Consider the following 20,699-nt stretch of genomic DNA (forward strand, 5'->3'; position numbering starts at 1 on the left):
TTCAGGAGCTGATAACGATCTCTCTAGAGAGGGAAGGAAGGCTCCGGTTGTAACCTCACACTGCTTTTTTAAGCGGAGTCTGTTTAACCAGTGCTCTGTTGGCTCTTTTGCACGGGACTTAGAAAGTGACAGCAGAATGATATATTGGAAAAGAAAGAGAGAGTTAGCTCATGTCTGAGGCATTTAAAAGCTGTTGAAAAGCAATGTTAGTTTAACCTCTGTCAATCCCGCTTCATGTCTAGTAGGTGTGACACCCTCTCCAGATCTAAATTCATTTAGAAATGACGGCTATTAATGCATTTAAAGGAATAGTTCAGCTAAAAATTAAAATGTGCTAAAAATGTGCTCACCCTCAGGTCATCCAAGATGTAGATGAGTTAGTTTCTTCATCAGATTTGGAGAAATGTAGCATTGCTTCACTTGCTTGCCAATGGATCCTCTGCAGTGAATGGGTGCCGTCAGAATGAGAGTCCAAACAGCTGATAAAAACATCACAATAATCCACAAGTAATCCACACCACTCCAGTACATCAGTTAATGTCTTGTGAAGCCAAAAGCGGCATGTTTGCAAAAAACAAATCCATCAATAAGACGTTATTAACTAGAATACGAGTCACTTCCTCATGTGAAAAAGTTCCTCTCCTGTCGTTCTCTCACATCAAAATCCAGCTACATATTTGTTTAGAGCTGTTTTGGCTTGTAAACAGTGCTTGATCTGTGCAGATTTCTCTCCTGATTCAGACCAGAACACTTTTTCACTGGAGGAAGCATTATTATGGATTATGGACTCGTTTTATTGGATTTGTTTCTTACAAAGACACAGCTTTTGTCTTCTCCAGATGTTAACTGCTGGACTGGAGTGGTTTGGATTACTTGTGGATTATTGTGATGTTTTTATCAGCTGTTTGGACTCTCATTCTGATGGCACCCATTCATTGCAGAGGATCCATTGGTGAACAAGTGATGTAATGTTACATTTCTCCAAATCTGATGTAGAAACAAACTCCTCTATATCTTGGATGGTCTGAGGGTGAGAACATTTACAGTGCATTATCATTTTTAGGTGAGCTTTTCTTTTTAAGGCCATTTCAGAGACAGTATCAGGAGGAGATGGCATACAATAGAGATATATGTTTTTTCCACAGATACATTTCTACTCTTAATGCATTTAAATGTATTTAACGCACGTACAATTCATGGTAATTCAGATTCCTTTTGTTTCCCAAGCTTCGGTGAGGCTGAAAGACTTGAGATGGACAAGACAGTAGATGGTTTCTCAGCAGACTCAAGCTTGTTTAGAAAACACAGACGCTCTTTGTCTCTCGTGCTTGTCTGCTTTAATGAAGGGGAAAGATGATCTGTGTGTTGGTGAGGGTGGACATGTTTTCACTTTCAACCAGGCCATTCAGCATATCACACAAAGCATGCTTTATGGCTCCGTCTGCCCATTAATTCCTACACAGGTGGAGACGAAGACAAATGTTACATGGAGCGCTGGGTTATTCTGACAGGTCAGTTCAGGTGAAGTTTTGAATAGCTGGTTGGTGTTTATTAATCAGATATTCGTGATTGTTGTTAATCAGAAGATGAGCATTGTGAGATGGGCAGCTTTCATGGGCAGAGAGACAGATCATCTTAATGTGAATCAAATAACACAAGTAATAACATGATGTTCATATTTGCCTCATGTTAAGTTGACACAATCAATCAAATAATCTATTTCCATTAATAAATTGGCATGCTGAAAATCTTTCAAAACCTTGCAAAAATCAAATACATAGTCTCTTGGTCTTTATAAATATTTTAGTTTGCAACCGGGGCTAGTTAGCTATGTTTTAATTAAGAAAAAAAAGAAAAATCACAACATAAACACGTTCAAGGTTCTATGGTGTCCGTTGGTTACTTGGTTTGTTGGTGTTAATGTTAAATATTTAATCTTTCTAATAGGTTTTATTTTGATTGTTTTTAGTTTAAAATGACCCTTTTTAGGGTTTATTTATTTATTAGCTCTACATCAACTCACAAACCCCTGTTTAGGAAAACTTTGCCATAAATTCTTGATAAAACCATCTTATGAGGTTTACATGTCATTAGTGCTCCGCAGAACATATCAGATTTATTAAAGACGTGTTGACTTTTTGTGACAACATGCCCCACTAGGGACAACTTTATGGGTTAAGCTTATATTAAATGACCTATCAGATAAATTTGAATGTTTTCGAGCAATTATGCAACACAAAGTAATTCATGCATTACTTAATATATAAAAAGAACACCATAGAGACAATTTTTGTTTTGGCAAACGCATTGTCATAATTAGTAAAAACTGTATTCATACTGTGTATTAAATGTAGAAAACACCTTGTGGTTCAAGTGTAGGTATAGGAACTCCTTGCCTTGATGTATTTGTGGTTTTATTGTGTTGGTAATCTCTCTGCTGCTTTCTGTGTTTCTCTGTAAGCTTTACAGTCTCATATATGATGTCAATTTATAGTCCTGCATGCATTGATCATTCTGTCATCTTTTATTCATTTCGACTCAAACTCGTGTGACACAGAAGGGAACATTATCAGTAGTTTGCTGGTCGCTCTTTTCCATGCAATTGGAGCAAATGAGGATTTAAAATGTTTAGGATGTAAGGATTTTTAGGATTCAAATGAGGATTTAAAAAGGTTTAGGGTAAGGGGACAGAAAATACACAGTATAAAAAACATTACACTTAATGAACCCATAATGATAAAAATACCAGTGTGTGTGTATGGAGGACAGGCTGAACTGCTCAGTGAGTGTGAAGGGGGTGTGGATTCCCTTCAGTCTGAGGTGAGCGTGTGTGTGTGTGTGTGTGTGTGTGTTTGTGTGTATGTGTGAGTGTGTCAGTCTGCTTCAGTCTCTGTTGCTCATGGCTGTTCTCTCCGCTGAGGTCCTTCGCTGGCATGTGAGTTTCTGAGCTCTACTTCTTCACTGCATGATAGTTTGTGGATGTTCTTCCCTTTATCGCTCACATTTCTGCTTGTCCCTGCTTGTGTGGAACATCAGTAGCTTGATCTGTAAAGTAACTTTTAATTCAGCTATTTTTAAATGGGAGTGAATCATTCAGGTCTTTGGGTTCAAGTTGAATCTCTTTCTGAGTGTGAGTGTGTGTGTGTGTGTGTGTTTGTGTTGGATCTGAGGTTGTCAGCATGTGTGTTATATGTGTGTCCTCCAGCGATTCAGATAGACTTCCTGCCTGTGACAGAGAGAAGATCATTCATAAGACGTTATGTGCTATAAGACATGAGGATGAGGAGTTCATCAATGTTTTCAAACTTAATTTCTGTCAGTTTCCAGTTTACATTTCCTAATGTCATGTTTTCGGCACTATGGTATTTTGTGGTTAATGTAACTCTTAAGGAAGTTGATTGCAATTATTAAAGACCTTTTATTTTATTTTTTTTATTTTTATTTTTTTTGTCTCAGTCGTGTGCACAGAAAAGGTTCAAGGGTTTGACCCAGAGTGTTTGGTTTGTGATATTTTCACAAGAATTCCAGCGTGTCCCATCTAGTTGGCCGTTCGCTCTTCCTCTGTGGTTTTTTACTGTGTGATTATGGTGTCACACTCATTGGAGAGCTTATCTTAGATTTGGACACATGGGAAGAAAGCCAAAGGAGTGGGTATTTTTAGAAAATGGAATGTTATACAATTATTTCAAATGTCTTTATTTCTTTAAAATGTCTTTTTCATTTAAAAAAAAAATCTATTGATACTGAATTGATTATATTCTGTTTATTAAACAGTAAATATATATGTATGCACACTGCAGTTTGTGGTCTGTAAAGATCAGCAAGGCTGCATTAATCAGATCATAAGTGACAGTAGAGACATGATGTTACAAAAGATTTCTGTTTCAAATAAATGCTGCACCTTTCATCACAGAATCTTGAAAAATTAATTTAGCAGTTTTCAACACTGATAATAATTAGAAATGTTTCTTGAGCATCAAATCAGCATATTAGAATGATTTCTGAAGAATCATGTGACACTGAAGACTGGAGTCATGATGCTGAAAATTCAGCTTTGATCACAGGAATAAATTACATTTTAACAGATATACACATACAAATCAGCTATCTGAAATAGTAAAAATATGTCACAATTTGTACTGTATTTTGATCAAATGAATCAGCCTGGGTGAGCAGAATAGGCTTCTTTGAGAAGCATCAAAAAATATTACCAACCACAAACAGTAGTTTGTGTATAAATACAGATTCTGTCTGTATTCCCGCATTTAAATGAAAGTTTATTTGCTTTTTAAGGTCAACGGAGTATGCACGGAATGATTCATTTTAGTACACTTTACCAAGTATGACTGTATTTGGTTTCTCATCCCACAGGTCCGCATTGAGGAGCTGGAGGAAGAGCTGGAGGCTGAGAGAGCCGTACGAGCAAAGGTACGACCGAAATCTAACCTAACGAGCGTCTGCTGATTGTAAACGGCCCTCAGTGACCTCATCTCCTAAACACACAAGCTTAGATCTTTGTCCAGAATTGCCAGATAAGACTAATGTCATCCATTAGCTTATCTGGGAGTTTGACTGATGAGGTATTTGTGGCACCTGAACGTACCTGCAAACAATTACGCTTTATAAAACAGAAATGCTCAGTCTGTCAGTGTCAGACTAGCAAAAAGGCCATTAACCAAACTACATATTTTACTAGCATGACTGTAGTTTTCAAAATAGTGCAGCTTTTCTAGTTACAACCTGTTTTTTTTAGCTGATAATCAAACACACTCCTGCCATACAGTATGTGCTCTGAAAAGTTGTATTCATATTGAATGCAGCATTTTTTTGCTTATTACTTATTAGTTTCTCTTATTTAATGTTAATGTCTCTGTTCAAGTTGAATTCTTTAAGTAAGAAATAATTGAAAAGAGCCGTTGAATTGTTAGCATATAATGCACACCCGAGGTGGTCATTACAGTAAGTATAACTGCTTCAAGAACACTATTATTACCTCAGTAGAAAGAAATGTCATGTAGCTTTTAAGTTGCTTAGCTTTATTACTCAAGAGCTGCCTGGAATTACTTTAGCCATGCTTTTCCCAGAAAATAACCGCACACCTTAGAACGATCGTCAGCCAATCAGATGCAAGCATTCAACAGCCCCGTAGTACAGTATAGTTGACATTTTCTTACAAACAATTCTAAGTAAAAAAACTGAATTGTGTGACTGTGAAAATTTGTAAGAAGCGTGTTATTAATACGCTGAAGCAGTATTGGCTAAATCTAGCTGAAATCTCAAGATTTTTAAATAATTGTAAAATAGCACAGAAACAGAGATCTGTAGGATTGTAAATGTTTTATTCGACTATTATGATTGATATCACCACACATAGCAAATCCTCAGTTATCCTGTGTAAACTCCGTTGAGTCACATGTGCTGCTTTGACTCTTCTGCCATCAACCTTGAACTAAAGTTCAATTCAGAATCTGCTCAAAAGAACGATTTGTTGGTGAAGGCGTGGAGATGAATGAATTGTGCTGGACGGCCGATCCTGAGCAGATCTGACGGGTATCAGCTATCAGCAGGAGTCAGGGCTGATGTGTACGGAGTCTGGCATTGGTTTGAGTTGTGTTGGCCTCTGCTTCAGGGTAAATCATCTGCACCTGGAATAACAGCTCAGCCCAGGGTTATCCAGCCTTATCACCGCCCAGCTCCTGCCAGTCAAACTCTTCAAGCGGTGTGTCATTCAGCATGAAGGCCTCGGTCTTTATGTAGCTCAAGCTGTTTTTCTACTTGACTGCGCAGTTGATGCATCACACTGATGCTCATTTGCATGCAGTTGATCTTTGACCTTTATCATCCACATGAACAGAAATCACCAACTCTTATTAAAAGAAAACATGATTTAAAGCTTTTCGCTGCACTATGAGTTTATTGTCAATGTGAAAGTGTTAAAGGTGATGAAGATTCAGCATCGTATATTAAAGAAAATGGTGACACTTTATTCTGATAGTCCACTTTAGATATAAGTAACTTTAAACTATAAGTAACTTTGCAACTCCAGGTCGACTAGACATTGTCATTAGAGTATGAGTAGACTGTCTGCTTAATATCTGCTAACACTTTATTTTGATGGACACTCAACTGACTTTGAGTAACTTTGCAAGTACGTGTCAACTTATTCTACTAACCCAAACTCTAACCTAACAGTCAACTAATACTTTAATGAGAGATAGTTGACGTGTAGTTGCAGAGTTACTTACAGTTAGTAGAATTTCTAATGTAATAAAGTTTAGTAACCAATGCTATTATAAGAAACCCGGCAAGCCACACACTCAATAATTATGCAAAATAATAATTATGATGAAACTTTTGAAAAGAATACAAATTTATTATGACATGCACTCAGAAAAATATTCATTGTGGCATTTATTATCATGACGTCATGCACTCTGAAAAGATATATATATATATATTCGTTATGATGTCAAGCTTCAAGCTTATGATATTGTCTATAATTTCTTTCATATATATAATGTAATATTATAAAATACTATAACTACAGATTGATTTGTGACATCCACACATTTTTACATTACATTTTGTGTATCATCTAGAATTTCAAATTCCCCATACATCTTCGTTTGATCACTCCTATGGTGTGAACTCATAAATATGATATTTCCGACTCCTTGAAGGCTTTTTATTCCCATTTCTTTCCCGATGGAAGTTATTAATTTTCATTCATCCGTTTCTAGGCGGCAATGCCTGTACATGTCCTAAAATTAAAGCACTGTATCTGATATGCATGCAGACTTGATGTCTTTAGGAAGCGATGGCTTGACTCCAGCACTCACAGGCTCTCATGTGGAGCTCCCGGAGACAGAAACCTGTTAAAGGTCATGTTATTCAGCACTGTGATCTTCTGCTGCAAGCTACAGAAAGCCTCATAAAGCTGAGCAGGAATATTGTCTGACGGAGTGACATGGCCCGTGGCTGTGGATGTGAAGGTGTCTTCATGTTGGGTGGCGAGTGTGAGAGTCAAGCACGGACATGTGTGCGTTTATCACATGTCTGCCTCCACAGACCTCCAGAGGATCGACACAGACGTGCCATTGTTCTCTCAGATAGCATCGGACGCACCGCATTATATTCCAGCGGTTTCCACAGAGGAATTCAAGCCCTCATCTACTGCAAACACACACGCCAAGAGCACAGTGCGTCCTGACACATACTGTATATATCTCCATTAGACCGAACACCTACAGGCTCTACATACCTTATGATGAGCTCCGGAACGTTTACAGTATGAGTGCATTTACATATACTTTCAGCGGAGCTTAAAAAGCTTCATCCACCCTTTCACAAATGGAGACCTTAAAACAGAGCAGAGAGTCTTAAATTCATAACATTTTAGCATAAAATGGTACATACATTACAAAAAAAAATAAAAAATAAAAGAAGAATATCATCCTCAGTATTTTTGACTTGTTTTCCAGTACAAATTTATGATTATCCTTTTTTCAAGTTAAATTTTCTTGTTATGATTTTGTCAGGTTTTTTTTCTGTGAAAATGTATAAAGAGAAGTGAGTTTATACTATTAAGGTTTTTTGCAGTGTGATCAGGAGGTACAGTACATGTCATTTTTAAGCTATTGTTTTTGTAAAATGAATTGAAAAGTAATGGAGAACTGCTGGAAGTTGTATTTTCAGACTTATTTGTTTCAGAAGTGTTGCTAATGCAACTCATGTTATGCTCATTTACATTTAAAAGCATTAACATATTTACATGTATTCCTTAAACAATCTGAACTTGGTCTTTAAATGGCCTTAAAGTCCTAAATGTTTTTTCATAAGACCCTCTCAGACTTTCCATGAATTTCTAATATATATATATATACTATATATATATATATATATATATATATATATATATATATATATATATATACTATATTGGTACTTTTTTTATTATGTCTGGATAGATTTTGTTTTATTTTATACAGCTTGCTCTCAAAAACAGTAATTTGCAGCCTGGAAATCAAAAATTTTTGATATTTTCAGATATTTCCAAGACTTGGAAACACTGTATATAACATAACTATATTTAATATCTATAAAACTATAAATGCCATTCTTAAAGACACAATTCTTGAAATGATAAAGAAATAGATATATTTTCCAAAATTAATTTATAATAAACTTATTTGGACACTCTGCCTTCATCTCACATAGGGGTCAAGTATTATGAGGAAATATTGATCATGTCTAATGTTAAAGGGATACTCCACCCCAAAATTAACATTTGGTCATTAATCACTTACCCCCATTTCGTTCCAAACTCGTGAAAGCTCCGTTCATTTTCAGAACACAATTTAAGATATTTTGGATGAAAACCAGGAGGCTTGTGACTGTCCCATAGACTGACAAATAAATAACAGTGTCAAGGTCCAGAAAAGGTATGAAAGTCGTCGTCAGAATACTCTATCTGCCATCAGACGTGCAATCTGGGTTATATGAAGCAACGGGAAGACTTTTTGTAAGCAAAAAAACAAACAAAAAATCACGACTTTATTCAATAATTCCTTTGTCATCAGTCTCCTCTGTGTCTCTACATATCACCGTATGCTGCGTATGCTCTTCTGTGTCACAAGGATGCGCTGTTTCTACGTGTATTTAGCTTTGATTTGAAAGAAAACAGCGCCTCCTTGTGACGCGGATGACACAGAAGAGCATACACAGCATACGGTGATATGGAGAGACACAGAGGAGAACGTTGACAAAGGAATTATTGAAAAAAGTCGTTATTTTTGTTTTCTTCACTTACAAAAAAGTGTTCCCGTCGCTTCATATAACCCAGATTGCACGTCTGATGGCAGATGGAGTATTCTGACGATGACTTTCATATCTTTCCTGAACCTTGACACTGTTATTTATTTGGCAGTCTATGGGACAGTCACAGGCCTCCTGGTTTTAATCCAAAATATCTTAAATTGTGTTCTGAAGACGAACAAAGCTTTTATGAGTTTGGAACGACATGGGGATAAGAGATTAATGACCAAATTTTCATTTTGGGGTGGAGTGTCCCTTTAACAGATAGTTGCATAATTGTTTTATTTGATAGGCTTTATTGCTACTGTCCTGGCCTGTGATTCCTCTCACATTGTGTGCTTAAATTTGTTCTCATTCTCATCATTTGACGTGACGCTGCAGATGATTACGTCTCAAATAGTTGGAGAATAAATAAAGAAACCTGTTTTTGCATTCAAGATATGCTTTGATGTGTTGTAGCATAAACAAATTTCTTGTTTGTTCATTTTAATAAGCATCTGTTGAACAGCAGTGAGGATTTTTATTGCTGTTCCACAATGAACGAGGCTCTAGATTTGAAAACAAACAAACCTTCATGTGTGTTTTGTTAAAATGTTATGATGGTTTTTAAAGATCTAATGTTTTTGATTTTTACCCCCTGTAATGTGATGTTGTGTTGTAACATAATTCTGTAAGCGATCCAGACACTAGGAGGGTCTAGACTAGACTCTGTTTTGGTTGTTTCTAATCACTTCCCCACATCTATCATCTGCCCTGCTTTAACTCTACATACACACTCATGTCCTGACCTGCATGTGGATCGTCTCTATAACATCTCTGTTTAAAGTGAACTGCGGATGTGCATGTAGATTTATTATCTGTACCTGTATTTATTACATATACAATCTGGAATATGGTGTGTGATGATGACTGTTAAACTCTAACTGTGTGTTTGGGAGTAAGTGTACGGTGTTTTTCCGCAGGTGGAGAAGCAGCGTGCTGATTTGAGCCGTGAACTGGATGATCTGACAGACAAACTGGAGGAAGCAGGAGGAGCCACGGCCTCTCAGGTATGAAAACACTGGTTATAATTCTTTATGGCCACATTAATGGAGTATTTGAACAAATATTTCAATTCAATCAAATTTAATTGCATATTCTTTGTAATTACATGCTCCAGATACACATTCCTGTTCAGTTTATTAGATTGGTTTTTTTTTATTATTTCTAAAGGCGGATATTGGATTTCATAATCAAATAAAAAAATCATTTATGAGAATATGAAAGTGACAGTGTTTTATGTTTGTTGTTCAAAAGCCTGTGGTCAGTGTGAAAGAAGCCTATTCTGCTTACTAAGGCTTCATTTATTTGATCAAAAATACAGTACAAACAGTAAAAAAATTATCAAATATTATTACAATTTTAAATAGCTGTTTTCTGTTTGAATATACTGTAAAGTGGAATTTATTCCTGTGATCAAAGCGGATTTTTTTTAGCATCATTATTCCAGTCTTCAGTGTCACATGATCCTTCAGAAATCATTCTGATATTGCTGCTCAGCAAACATTTCTGATTATTATCAATGTTGAAAACTGCTTCTTATTTTTGTGGAATCGATGATACTTTTTTTTTTTTTTTTTTTTTTTTTTAGGATTCTTTGATGAATAGAAATTTCAAAACAACAGAATTTATTTGAAATAGAAGTCTTTGTAACATTATAAGTGTTTTTACTGTCACTTTTGATAAATTTGGTGCATCCTTGATGAACAAAAGTATTCATTTCTTAATCTTACTGACCTCAAACTTTTGAACAATAGTGTAAAATTATGTGTTGTAGATGGAGATGAATAAGAAGCGTGAGCTGGAGCTGCAGCGTCTCCGGCGGGAGCTGGAGGAGTCGTCGGTGCAGGCGGAGGCGGTGGCCGCAGCACTGAGGAAGCGTCACAGTGATGCTCTGTCAGAGCTGGGAGAACAGTGCGAGAGCCTGCAGAGAACCAGAGCCAAACTGGAGAAAGAGAAACAGAGTCTGAGGCTGGAGGTGGACGATCTGGCGGCTTCGCTGGACACGCTGCAGAAAGCCAAGGTCAGTTCTGAACACGCTCAGTCCCTCAGGAGAGCATTTACTGCTGCAGATGTACACCGTTCAGACTCTCCTGATGCTCTGAGCACCGAAAAACTGTTTTACTGGTTTTAAAGGGGCTTTGGGTTATGTCAGCTGTTAAACCAGATGCACCAGCTTGGCCTGGCTGGAAGACTATTTTAAAGGAATAATTCAGCCAAAAATTAAAATGAGAGGAAAATGTGCTCACCCTCAGGTCATCCAAAATGTGTTTCTTAATCAGATTTGGAGAAATTTAGCATTCAATCACTTGCTCACCAATGGATGCTCTGCAGTGAATGGGTGCCGTCAGAATGAGAGACCAAACAGCTGATAAAAACATCACAATAATCCACAAGTAATCCACACCACTCCACTTCATCAATTAGCGTCTTGTGAAACCAAAAGCTGAAACAAATCCATCATTAAAACATTTTTAACTAAAATATGAGCCCATAATAATGCTTCCTCAAGTGTTGTCTCTCACATCAAAATCCACCCATGCACTGGTTTAGAGCTGCTTTGGCTTGTAAATGGTGCTTGATCTGTGTATATTTCTCTCCTGATTCAGGCCAGACAACCTTTTCAATGGAGGAAGTGTTATTATGGATTATGGACTCATATTTTAGTTAAAACATCTGAATGATGGATTTGTTTCTTACAAATTCACTTTTGGCTTCACAAGAAGTTAACTGATGGACTGGAGTGGTGTGGATTATGTTTTTATCAGCTGTTTGGACTCTTATTCTGACGGCACCCATTCACTCCAGAGCATCCATTGGTGAGCCAGTGATGCAATGTTACATTTCTCCACATCTGTTTTGGTTCAGATTCGATTCTTTGTGCTACAGAAATAAATGTCTACCGCAATTTATTTATTTTATCTGGATTTCCGTGAATCATTGCTGTAGAATCTGTTTGATCTCGTCTCAGGCCTTTCATTAGGTTTGTGAGACATGAGCAGGTGACCTGCTGAGCCACTGATCAAAGCTAACGTCATGTTGTATGATCATGTGTAACATCAGGCATCGACTGACACTCAGATGAGAAAACTAGAGGAGCTGCTCTGTGACGCCAACACTAGGAATGAAGACCTGCAGAAAACTGTGAACGAGGTTACAGCAGCCAAGAACAGACTCACAGGTAACTGATGAAGATCTCACATTAATACCTGAGTCACACTATGCTTCAGTCAGCAATGATACATTAAATTGGTCAAAAGTGACAGTTTAGATTTCAAATAAATGCTGTTCTTTTTGAGCTTTCTGTTCATCAGAGAATACTGAAAAATGACATGTATCACAGTTTCCACAAAAATATGAAGCAGCACAACTGTTTTCAGTATAATCAGAATTGTTTCTTGAGCAGCAAATCAGCATATAAGAATGATTTCTGAAGATCATGTGACACTGAAGACTGGAGTAATGATGCTGAAAATTCAGCTTTGATCACAGGAATAAATTACATTTTAACATTTATTTATGTAGAAAACTGTTATTTTGAATTGTAATAATATTTCACAATTTCTATTCTATTTTTCATCAAATAAATGAAGCCTTGGTGAGCAGAAGAGACTTATTTTAAAACATTTAAAAATATATCTAGAAACTTTTGAACAGTTGAGTTTTAAAAAATGTCACACTTTCATATACTCATAATTAGAAAATTGAAATAAAGACAATTTTTGTATAAATGTAACCTTATATCTTGTATTTGCAACTTTATCTGTCAATTATGACTATTTATTTTAATTATGGCTTGATATCTTGCAGTTGCACGTGCAACTTTATATATAATGCAGTTCTATTTTAAACTATATCAGAATTACCCTTTTTTTGTTTGTTTGTTTGTTTTGTTTTTTTTTTTACACAATTTTTGTATGTACTTTAATTTATATTTTCATCTAAATTGATTTGCAATTGCTAGTCAGAAGCAGATGATTTTAGGGAAGGGGACATTTCCATACTGATTTAATTTGGATAACAATTTGGACACGCCCCTGAGTGCAAGATGACAACATTTTCACAGAGCATAAAGACTCCTTTTTTTTAAGATTTATATTTGCCATTTTTGCCTTTACTATGATAGGACAGAATGTAGACAGGAAGTGAAGTGAGTTGATTATTGGCTCAGACAAGGCTCTAAATTGTATGTTTAAAATACCTTTCAAATCTGCTTTGTCCACTTTCAGTGTAGCCTCAGAGGAAACACACACTAACTAAAGCCACAAACCACTCCAGATTTGATTTTATGGGCTGTTTAATCTGTTTAAACAGTTTTTAACTGGACTTACACATTTAAAAATGTTTTAAAAGTATTCAAACTTGCCTTTGCAGCTGAAAACAATGAGCTGACGAGGCAGATGGAGGAGATGGAGAGCAAGGGCAGCCACCTGAGCCGATCGAAAGCCCTGCTGATATCCCAACACGAGGAGCTCAAGAAACAGTTTGATGAGGAGGTCAAGGTGTGTGCGGTTAATCAGTCTAACTTGTTTTGCAGTGATGTTTGTGAGTGATTGTGTCATGGTTCGGTCTGTCGTCAGGCCAAAGCGCTGCTGGGCAGCAGTCTGTCTGTGCTGCGGCAGGAGTGTGACACGCTGAAGGAGCAGCTGGAGGAGGAGCAGGAGAGCAAACAGGAGCTGCAGCGCCTCGTCTCCAAACTCAACAGTGACGTCACTCACTGGAGGAGCCGCCACGAGGCTGATGCCATCCAGCACAGCGACGAGCTGGAAGAAGCCAAGTATGCATTAATGGTCTAAACATAAATTTTGAGTTTTGATTTGATTTTTTTTGTTCCTGTAACAAAGAAACAGAATGATCCAGGGATACAAGGGGAATATAGATCGGAACAGGGAAGCGTTGCACGATTTAGGGAAAAAAATAAATTTTTCTGATTAAAAAAGTTTAGCTGGGAGTGCCAGAATGTTGTGATTATTTATCAATATGGCTGTAAAATAAATACTGAAAAAAAAAACAACATGAATTAAATACTGAATTAAAAACAAAATAGCTGCTTGCGTGTAAATGAACACAGTGCCGACCTTCGGTCTGAAACCCAATGTGCATATATTTATTTAATTAAATCGGAAGATTTGCAATTTGATAATTTCAATAAGTCATATCATGATTTTGGTTTTATTTGAATAAATCGTGCAGGCCTAGAATAGGATTGGATGTTCAGAACGTTAAATATGAATCTGAAATTCCATGTTTTGCTATCCAGGATCAGGTAATCCATGTTACGTTCATGCTGGTTTTCAAAGCCACATTGGATTGGATTGCTCTGATCCAGAAACACACTTTTCCAAATTACCAAACACAGGGTACCAGCTCTAATTAATTAGCATGGGTTAATAAAAGTGTTTCAGTATACATTACAATCATCCCCTTCCATTTTCAATTTCATCTGATGCACAACAAATCAATAAAAACAATAAAATATTTGGTCACGCTATATTTTAAGATCCAATTAAAGGTGCTGTATGTAAGGTTTTGACTCTACTAAAGCATAAAAATACCATAATATGTTTGCAGATATTTAAGAAACATGCTAAATTAACATACTTGTTTGTCTGAAAAACAATGCTACAATGTACATTCTGGAATGTGGGTCTATGTTTTGGTTTGTGAAACCCGCTCACTGCCAGTTTACCCAATTTTATTTCTGCACCCCGGGTTGCCAGTTGGCAGAAAACACAGCGTATTGCATTTCATTTCATCATCAAGTGCGCTCGTTCCTGTTTATGTTGTCAATCTGGCAACCTGTGTGTGTGTGAAGTCTGAGGAGGAGGCCCAAGTAGGGGCTGGGTGAAAAAAAACCTTCTTCAATATTTTGAATTTGGACTGCAATACCTAGTTCAACCACTCGGTGTCAATCCTACATACAAAACCTTAACTATAACTTTTGCCTCAATAAACTCCTAATTAATAGTTAGTACGGTTTTTGATAAGTTTAGGTATTATGGATGTAGAATATGTGCTTTATAAGCACTAATAAACAGCCAATATGTTAATAATAGGCATGCTAATAAGCAGCTAGTTAATAGTGAGAATTGGTCACTATACTAAAGTGTTGCCAAATATTCATGCAATAAGGGATGAGGTTATTATACAGTGAACCACTTTTGACTGTTTCCTCTCTGATGATTGTTAATATACAGTGATAAATAACAGTTAAAATTAATTAAATATATTATTTTTTTTTTATATTGACAAAATCTCATTTTTACTATACTGAAAGGCTTAATAGATATCCTACTTTTGTCTTTATCTGCTTTATTATTGTGACGGTTAAACAAATCAAGTGCAAAATATAACTGTGCATATATACACTATATTAAAAATCCACCCCGAATCTGCTCTTCTGCCGGGATTTGCCGAATCAAATTGATCCCAGTCTAAAATGTTTTGAACAACACATGCTGAATGTTTGCTCCAGATCCAAACCAAAAATCCAGTTTCTTTTGAGCGACACATTTTCTAGATTTGACCCAGTGCAGTAGCCGAAATCCAGTCAAATTTCTTTTGACCATCTGGGCCCAGACTGTTCTTCTGTAGATGATGTTAAGTTCCTCAGCATGTTCTGAGGGTGTGAGTGTGTGCGTAACGAGTGTCCATTGCAGGAAGAAGCTGTTGGCTCGCCTGCAGGAGGCCGAGGAGGCGGCGGAGGCCACACAGGCCAAGTGCTCCAGTCTGGAGAAAACCAAGCAGAGACTGCAGGGAGAGGTGGAGGAGCTGTGTGTGGATCTGGAGAAGGTATGAGCCCTTCACAGACGAACACAAGACACACGTCACACATAAATATGAAACCTGCTGATGCGTCAGTGCAATCTGAGCAGCGCCGTATTTACAAAAGCCCTCCAGGAATAAAAGCACGCTGGTGAAACCTCCACTGCTATTGAATTAATTTTTACATTACTAATGCATTTTCTGCACTCATGCTGTAACGGTGTACACTGTAAAAAAAAGGAACTGAGAAAAATTAACAATTCAGCACAACTTGATAAATTCAGATTGTCATACTTTTTGTTTTTTCAAGAAATGCATGTCATTCAGCCGAGGCTACTATTACTGTACTATTAGTAATGCTATAAATGGTCAAAATATATTATTTTGTTAGCCAGATTTATAAATGAACTATGCTATCTTTGTTCTTAAAGGTGCAATCACCTTATAAATCAAAGATATCTGGGATATAGTTTTTTCAAGAATGGTGACAATTTTGAAGAATTGTGACTCAAAAGGTCCTGTAAACTAGAAAATACTGTACAGTATGTAGGTGCTTTTTATTACAGTGTAGTTACTACGGTTGGGTGTTGAGAGAAATTTCACAATTAGATTCAGTTTTGATTCACAAGCTTGAGATTCAGTTTCAGTCTCGATTCGAATATCATGAAACATCAATCTTATTTAAAAAAAAATAACTCTGTCAACTAATGCTATAAACTACACAATAAACCCTGTAAGCTAGCTAACTATCAAGTTTATGGTCATTAAATGTGACATTATTAATCTCAAGCTGTTTTATTGACATCTTTCTGAGGTTGAAAAACTGATTGATCGATTACTCGATTCATGATTCATTTCAGTCAGTTGTTCTGCTTCATCTGATGTTCATTCATGTTTATTTGGTGCTGTAACTATTAGTAAAGAGGAAGAGAGGATCGCTTCATTAGGCCACCACACAAGCAAAACCGCACTTATTGCTTGCATTTCATAATAAAATTGACAGAATATAAAAGCTGAGACTGTTCGAAATCAAAAGTAACAAAGCATTTATTGCATGGGAGGCACTACAAATAATGTTTTGTAATGTTTCATTAAGTTTTGTTCATGCATCAACTGAAAACCGCATTCTTGATTCTTGGGAATCGATGTTGATGTTGAATTAATTAGAACTGAGAAGCATATTTTCAAAGCAGCTACCACCAGCCAGAACCACTCGAACACAATATTAGCTGGTCTTTCATGAAACACCATTTCACTAGCTCAGCTGTTAACTGGTCTTATGAATATCAGGAGGTTTGGACAAGCAGTTCTGCTGGTAATGACTGTTCCTCCTGCAGGCGAACAATGTGGCTGCGGTGCTGGATAAGAAGCAGCGGATGCTGGACAAGCAGCTGAGCGACTGGAGGCAGAAGTGTGAGGAGCTGCTGTCGGAGGTGGAGAGCTGTCAGAAGGAGAGCAGACAACACGCCACGGAGCTCTTCAAGCTCAAAACCACCTATGAGGAGTCCGTGGAGCAGAGCGAGGCTCTCCGCAGGGAAAACAAGGCCTTACAGGGTAACACTGACACGTCTGTCATCCGTTTATTTCAACCTTTTGTGAAGATGCATGTGTGATGGCCTGTAAAAACATGACAGAACTCATATAAACCCAGATTACAGTCGAACTGAGCCAGCGTGATGTGGGCCCGTCAGTCTCCATCTGTCATCATAGGCTTGGTTTGAACGGCTGCGGTCTTCAGACTGTAATTAGCTGAGGAAGGCAGTCCAACAGAAACAAGCTGACTCAATAATGGACGGAGAGAATGATGCTTCAGAATTCTCCTAACATACGGTAATTCTGTATCATTGTGTCGTGTTTGATCGATCCGTGTTGTGTTTCAGAGGAGATCACGGATCTTACCGACCAGCTGTCAGATGGAGGGAAGAGCGTCCATGAGCTTCAGAAAATGAAGAAGAAAATCGAGATGGAGAAAGAAGAGCTGCAGGCATCGCTGGAGGAGTCAGAGGCAGCGTTAGAGGTCTGGGAAAATATTCAGAATTTTCTTGATGATTATGCTATAAACAGAGGTAAATCTCACCAAAACCGTCATTACTGTAATACAAATACATACGTATACACACATCTACTGGAGTCAGCAAGATTTTCTTTTTTTTTTATTTTTTGATGATTTTAATAATCTTGGATGTATTGGATGGATTAGATGTATGTGGAGTAAGTTTTTGAATAAATGCTTTCTGTTTATCAAAGAATCCTGAAAAATAAAATGAATGCCAGTTTCCACAGAATTATTGAGCAGAACAACTGTTTTCAACACTGATAATAATCAGAAATGTTTCTTGAGCAGCAAACCAGTATATTAGAATGATTTCTGAAGATCATGTGACACTGAAGACTGGAGTAATGATGCTGAAAATACAGCTGCACATCACAGAAATAAATTACAGTTTAGAATATATTCACATAGAAAACAGTTATTTTAAATTGTAATAATATTTTTCCATTTTTAATCTTTCAGCCTTGGTGAACAGAAGAGACGTCTTTCAGTTTATGATCAAAATAGCATTTGTAAAGTACAAATTTATTTATTTTTAAAAGAAAAAAATATTTTATTCAAATATAATTTATTTATTTATTTTTTTTGGTGAAAAAAATCATCATTTTTTATTTTTTTATTTATTTTTTTTTGTTTAAGATTATTAGGTGTTCAGAAACACTAGTATGAACTAAAGAGCAAATGATCTAAGAGTAAAGAGCAGAAGGCAAATAAAACAGCACCCTGAATTACTGAAGCACCAGGATGTGTACCACTGAGTCTCCAGAGTAAAAATGACAGAATCCTGTCAGGCTTGTCGTGTTTTTACTCAAGAAGTGTTCTCCTCCTGGCTCAGGTTTGAGATGCCAGTTGATGATAAATGGAGCGGCTGTAAGGCTGTATTTTTTCAATCGATGTCATGACGTGGCCGCTGACCCCGTGACCTCTGTTTGTGTGGTCTGACGGCCGTCTGTCTGACAGCGCTGATGGATGATGCTCATGCCGATGAAGGAGCGCTGCTTTACAGCCGTTTGTGTTTTTCCAGAGGAACTCATTCAGAAACTCTTGATATGTTCATTATCCACTTGAAGCTGTGGATTTGAATTAATTCATTATAGTGACTTTTTTCCTGTCATTTTTAAGTATAGGCAGCAATATTTTTGCAATATTACTGAGAAATATTTCTGCATTTTTTTTGACAATCTCTTATTGACTTGATTAAAATGTGCAGCATATGAAATGTAATTGGCAGCAGTGAAATTATCATAGTTTTTGCTGACTAAATTGTAGACGCTGGCATACTGGATTTTATTGTATTTATTTATTTTTGCTTTTATTTGCATTAGCCTGAACAAAAGTGAAAAAAAAAGAAAAAAAAACTTTGTTTAAAAATATATTCATTATTTTCACAAATTCTCCTTTTCTATATTGTTTTAAAAACGTTAAATATTGCTCTGCATTGCTGCCTGTAAAGTTCCTGGTGAAAAGTGAAAAGCGTGTGAGAGTGCTGTTGGGAGTTTTGTGCCATCTAGTGGTTCTGAGAGGAATCAGAAGAGTTGTCTGTGTGTGTTTCTGTAGGCCGAGGAGACGAAGGTTCTGCGGCTTCAGCTGGAAGTGTCTCAGGCTAAAGCAGACATGGAGCGCAGACTGCAGGAGAAAGAAGAGGAGTTTGAGGCCACCAGGTATGACCAGCGCCTCCTGGCTCTGACAACATGATATCAAATGATCAGGAAAATTGCCTGATATGCCCTCTTTGGAGAAATGCCTCTGATAAAACATCTTCTGCTTTTAATCAGTGTTGTCCTAATTTCATTTCAGTCTTTTAACTCTTCTGTTTTTCCACCTTGTCTTTTATTTCCTGCTTCTATCTAACATGGGACAACTGCTCTGGTAAGTATCTTTTTCTGGCTTCTTCTGGTTCCTGTAATATTGTGAATTTCTTCCAAATCTGTCAGCTTCTATATCTTTGCTTACACGGTATTCTTGAATAAGTTCGAGTAATTTATTTGTTTGTTTGTTCCCTAGTTTTTATAGATATTATTACATTATATATAAATATATATATTATATAATATTGTCAATGTGAATTATTTTGGCCATGATATTCACATAGTGGGAATCTTATTTCATGACAGCCAGTGTTTTTATTTTTTTAACAAAGATGTTCATTTCTAACATGTGGAGCAGCAGCTTGAAACCTACCATTTTTTTTTCTATTTTTGAGTTTACATAATTCAAGGTCTCCTACAGAATTCTATTTTTGAATTTTTAAACCAGCCTGAAATAGTTTGCTGGTCTTAGCTGGTTGGTTAGTTCTCAATTCAGTTTAGTTCAGTTCAATTCAAAAGCAGTTTCCCCCAAAAATGTTTGTTTCAATGTTACATTTCTAAAAGTTCTAAAAACCTGAAGTCCAGACTGGGAGACCAAGACCACCAAGCCAGCTTAGACTGGTTTAAAATATGCTTTAATCAGTTACTGTAAAGATAAACATCTCCAAACCATCCAGTTCAAGTATGAGATGTTTTGTTGGTTTCAGGAAGAGCCACCAGAGGGCGCTGGAGTCTCTGCAGGCCAGTCTGGATGTGGAGGTGAAGGCGCGCACGGAGGCGGGCCGGCTCAAGAAGAAGATGGAGAGTGATGTGAATGAGCTGGAGGTGCAGGTGGACCAGCTGAACAAGAACAACGCAGAGCTGATGAAGACCGTGAAGAAGCTGCAGCAGCAGATCAAGGTGCGGCTCGTGTTCACGCAGGAGAACACACTGATGATGTGTGTGTGCTACATGCTCTGTGTGTCTCCTGCAGGAGCTCCAGGCTCAGCTGGAGGAGGAGGCGCGCGTGCAGGAGGAGCTGAGGGAGGAGCAGACGCTGCTGGAGCGCCGCTGCACTCTGCTGGTCACTGAGGGCGAGGAGAGCCGCGCTGCGCTGGAGGCGGCGGAGAGAGTGCGCAAGAGCCTGGAGACAGAGCTGCACGAGACCGCAGAGAAATACAACACACTCGACAGCCAGGTGCTGATACAACACATCAGATCCTTCATTACAAGCTTGTCAG

At 37.3% G+C, this 20,699-nt stretch overlaps 1 protein-coding gene across 5 annotated transcripts in view; it reads left to right on the forward strand.

The window, feature by feature from the left end:
• The window catches only part of LOC109083832 (myosin-16), a 51,622-nt gene that overhangs the window by 25,403 nt on the left and 5,520 nt on the right, over positions 1–20,699 (forward strand). For all 5 annotated transcript variants that reach the window (XM_042734889.1, XM_042734892.1, XM_042734890.1 and 2 more), the window contains 12 exons: positions 4,372–4,428; positions 9,777–9,863; positions 10,631–10,876; positions 11,917–12,034; positions 13,228–13,355; positions 13,434–13,630; positions 15,513–15,645; positions 16,956–17,172; positions 17,499–17,635; positions 19,229–19,332; positions 20,187–20,379; positions 20,453–20,656. In XM_042734889.1, the coding sequence (XP_042590823.1) occupies positions 4,372–4,428; positions 9,777–9,863; positions 10,631–10,876; positions 11,917–12,034; positions 13,228–13,355; positions 13,434–13,630; positions 15,513–15,645; positions 16,956–17,172; positions 17,499–17,635; positions 19,229–19,332; positions 20,187–20,379; positions 20,453–20,656 (1,821 nt within the window). The remainder of the gene's footprint in view (positions 1–4,371; positions 4,429–9,776; positions 9,864–10,630; positions 10,877–11,916; positions 12,035–13,227; positions 13,356–13,433; positions 13,631–15,512; positions 15,646–16,955; positions 17,173–17,498; positions 17,636–19,228; positions 19,333–20,186; positions 20,380–20,452; positions 20,657–20,699) is intronic.

This window comes from Cyprinus carpio, chromosome B12 (genome assembly GCF_018340385.1).
Source record: "Cyprinus carpio isolate SPL01 chromosome B12, ASM1834038v1, whole genome shotgun sequence".
In the NCBI taxonomy this organism is placed as follows: Eukaryota; Metazoa; Chordata; class Actinopteri; order Cypriniformes; family Cyprinidae; genus Cyprinus; species Cyprinus carpio.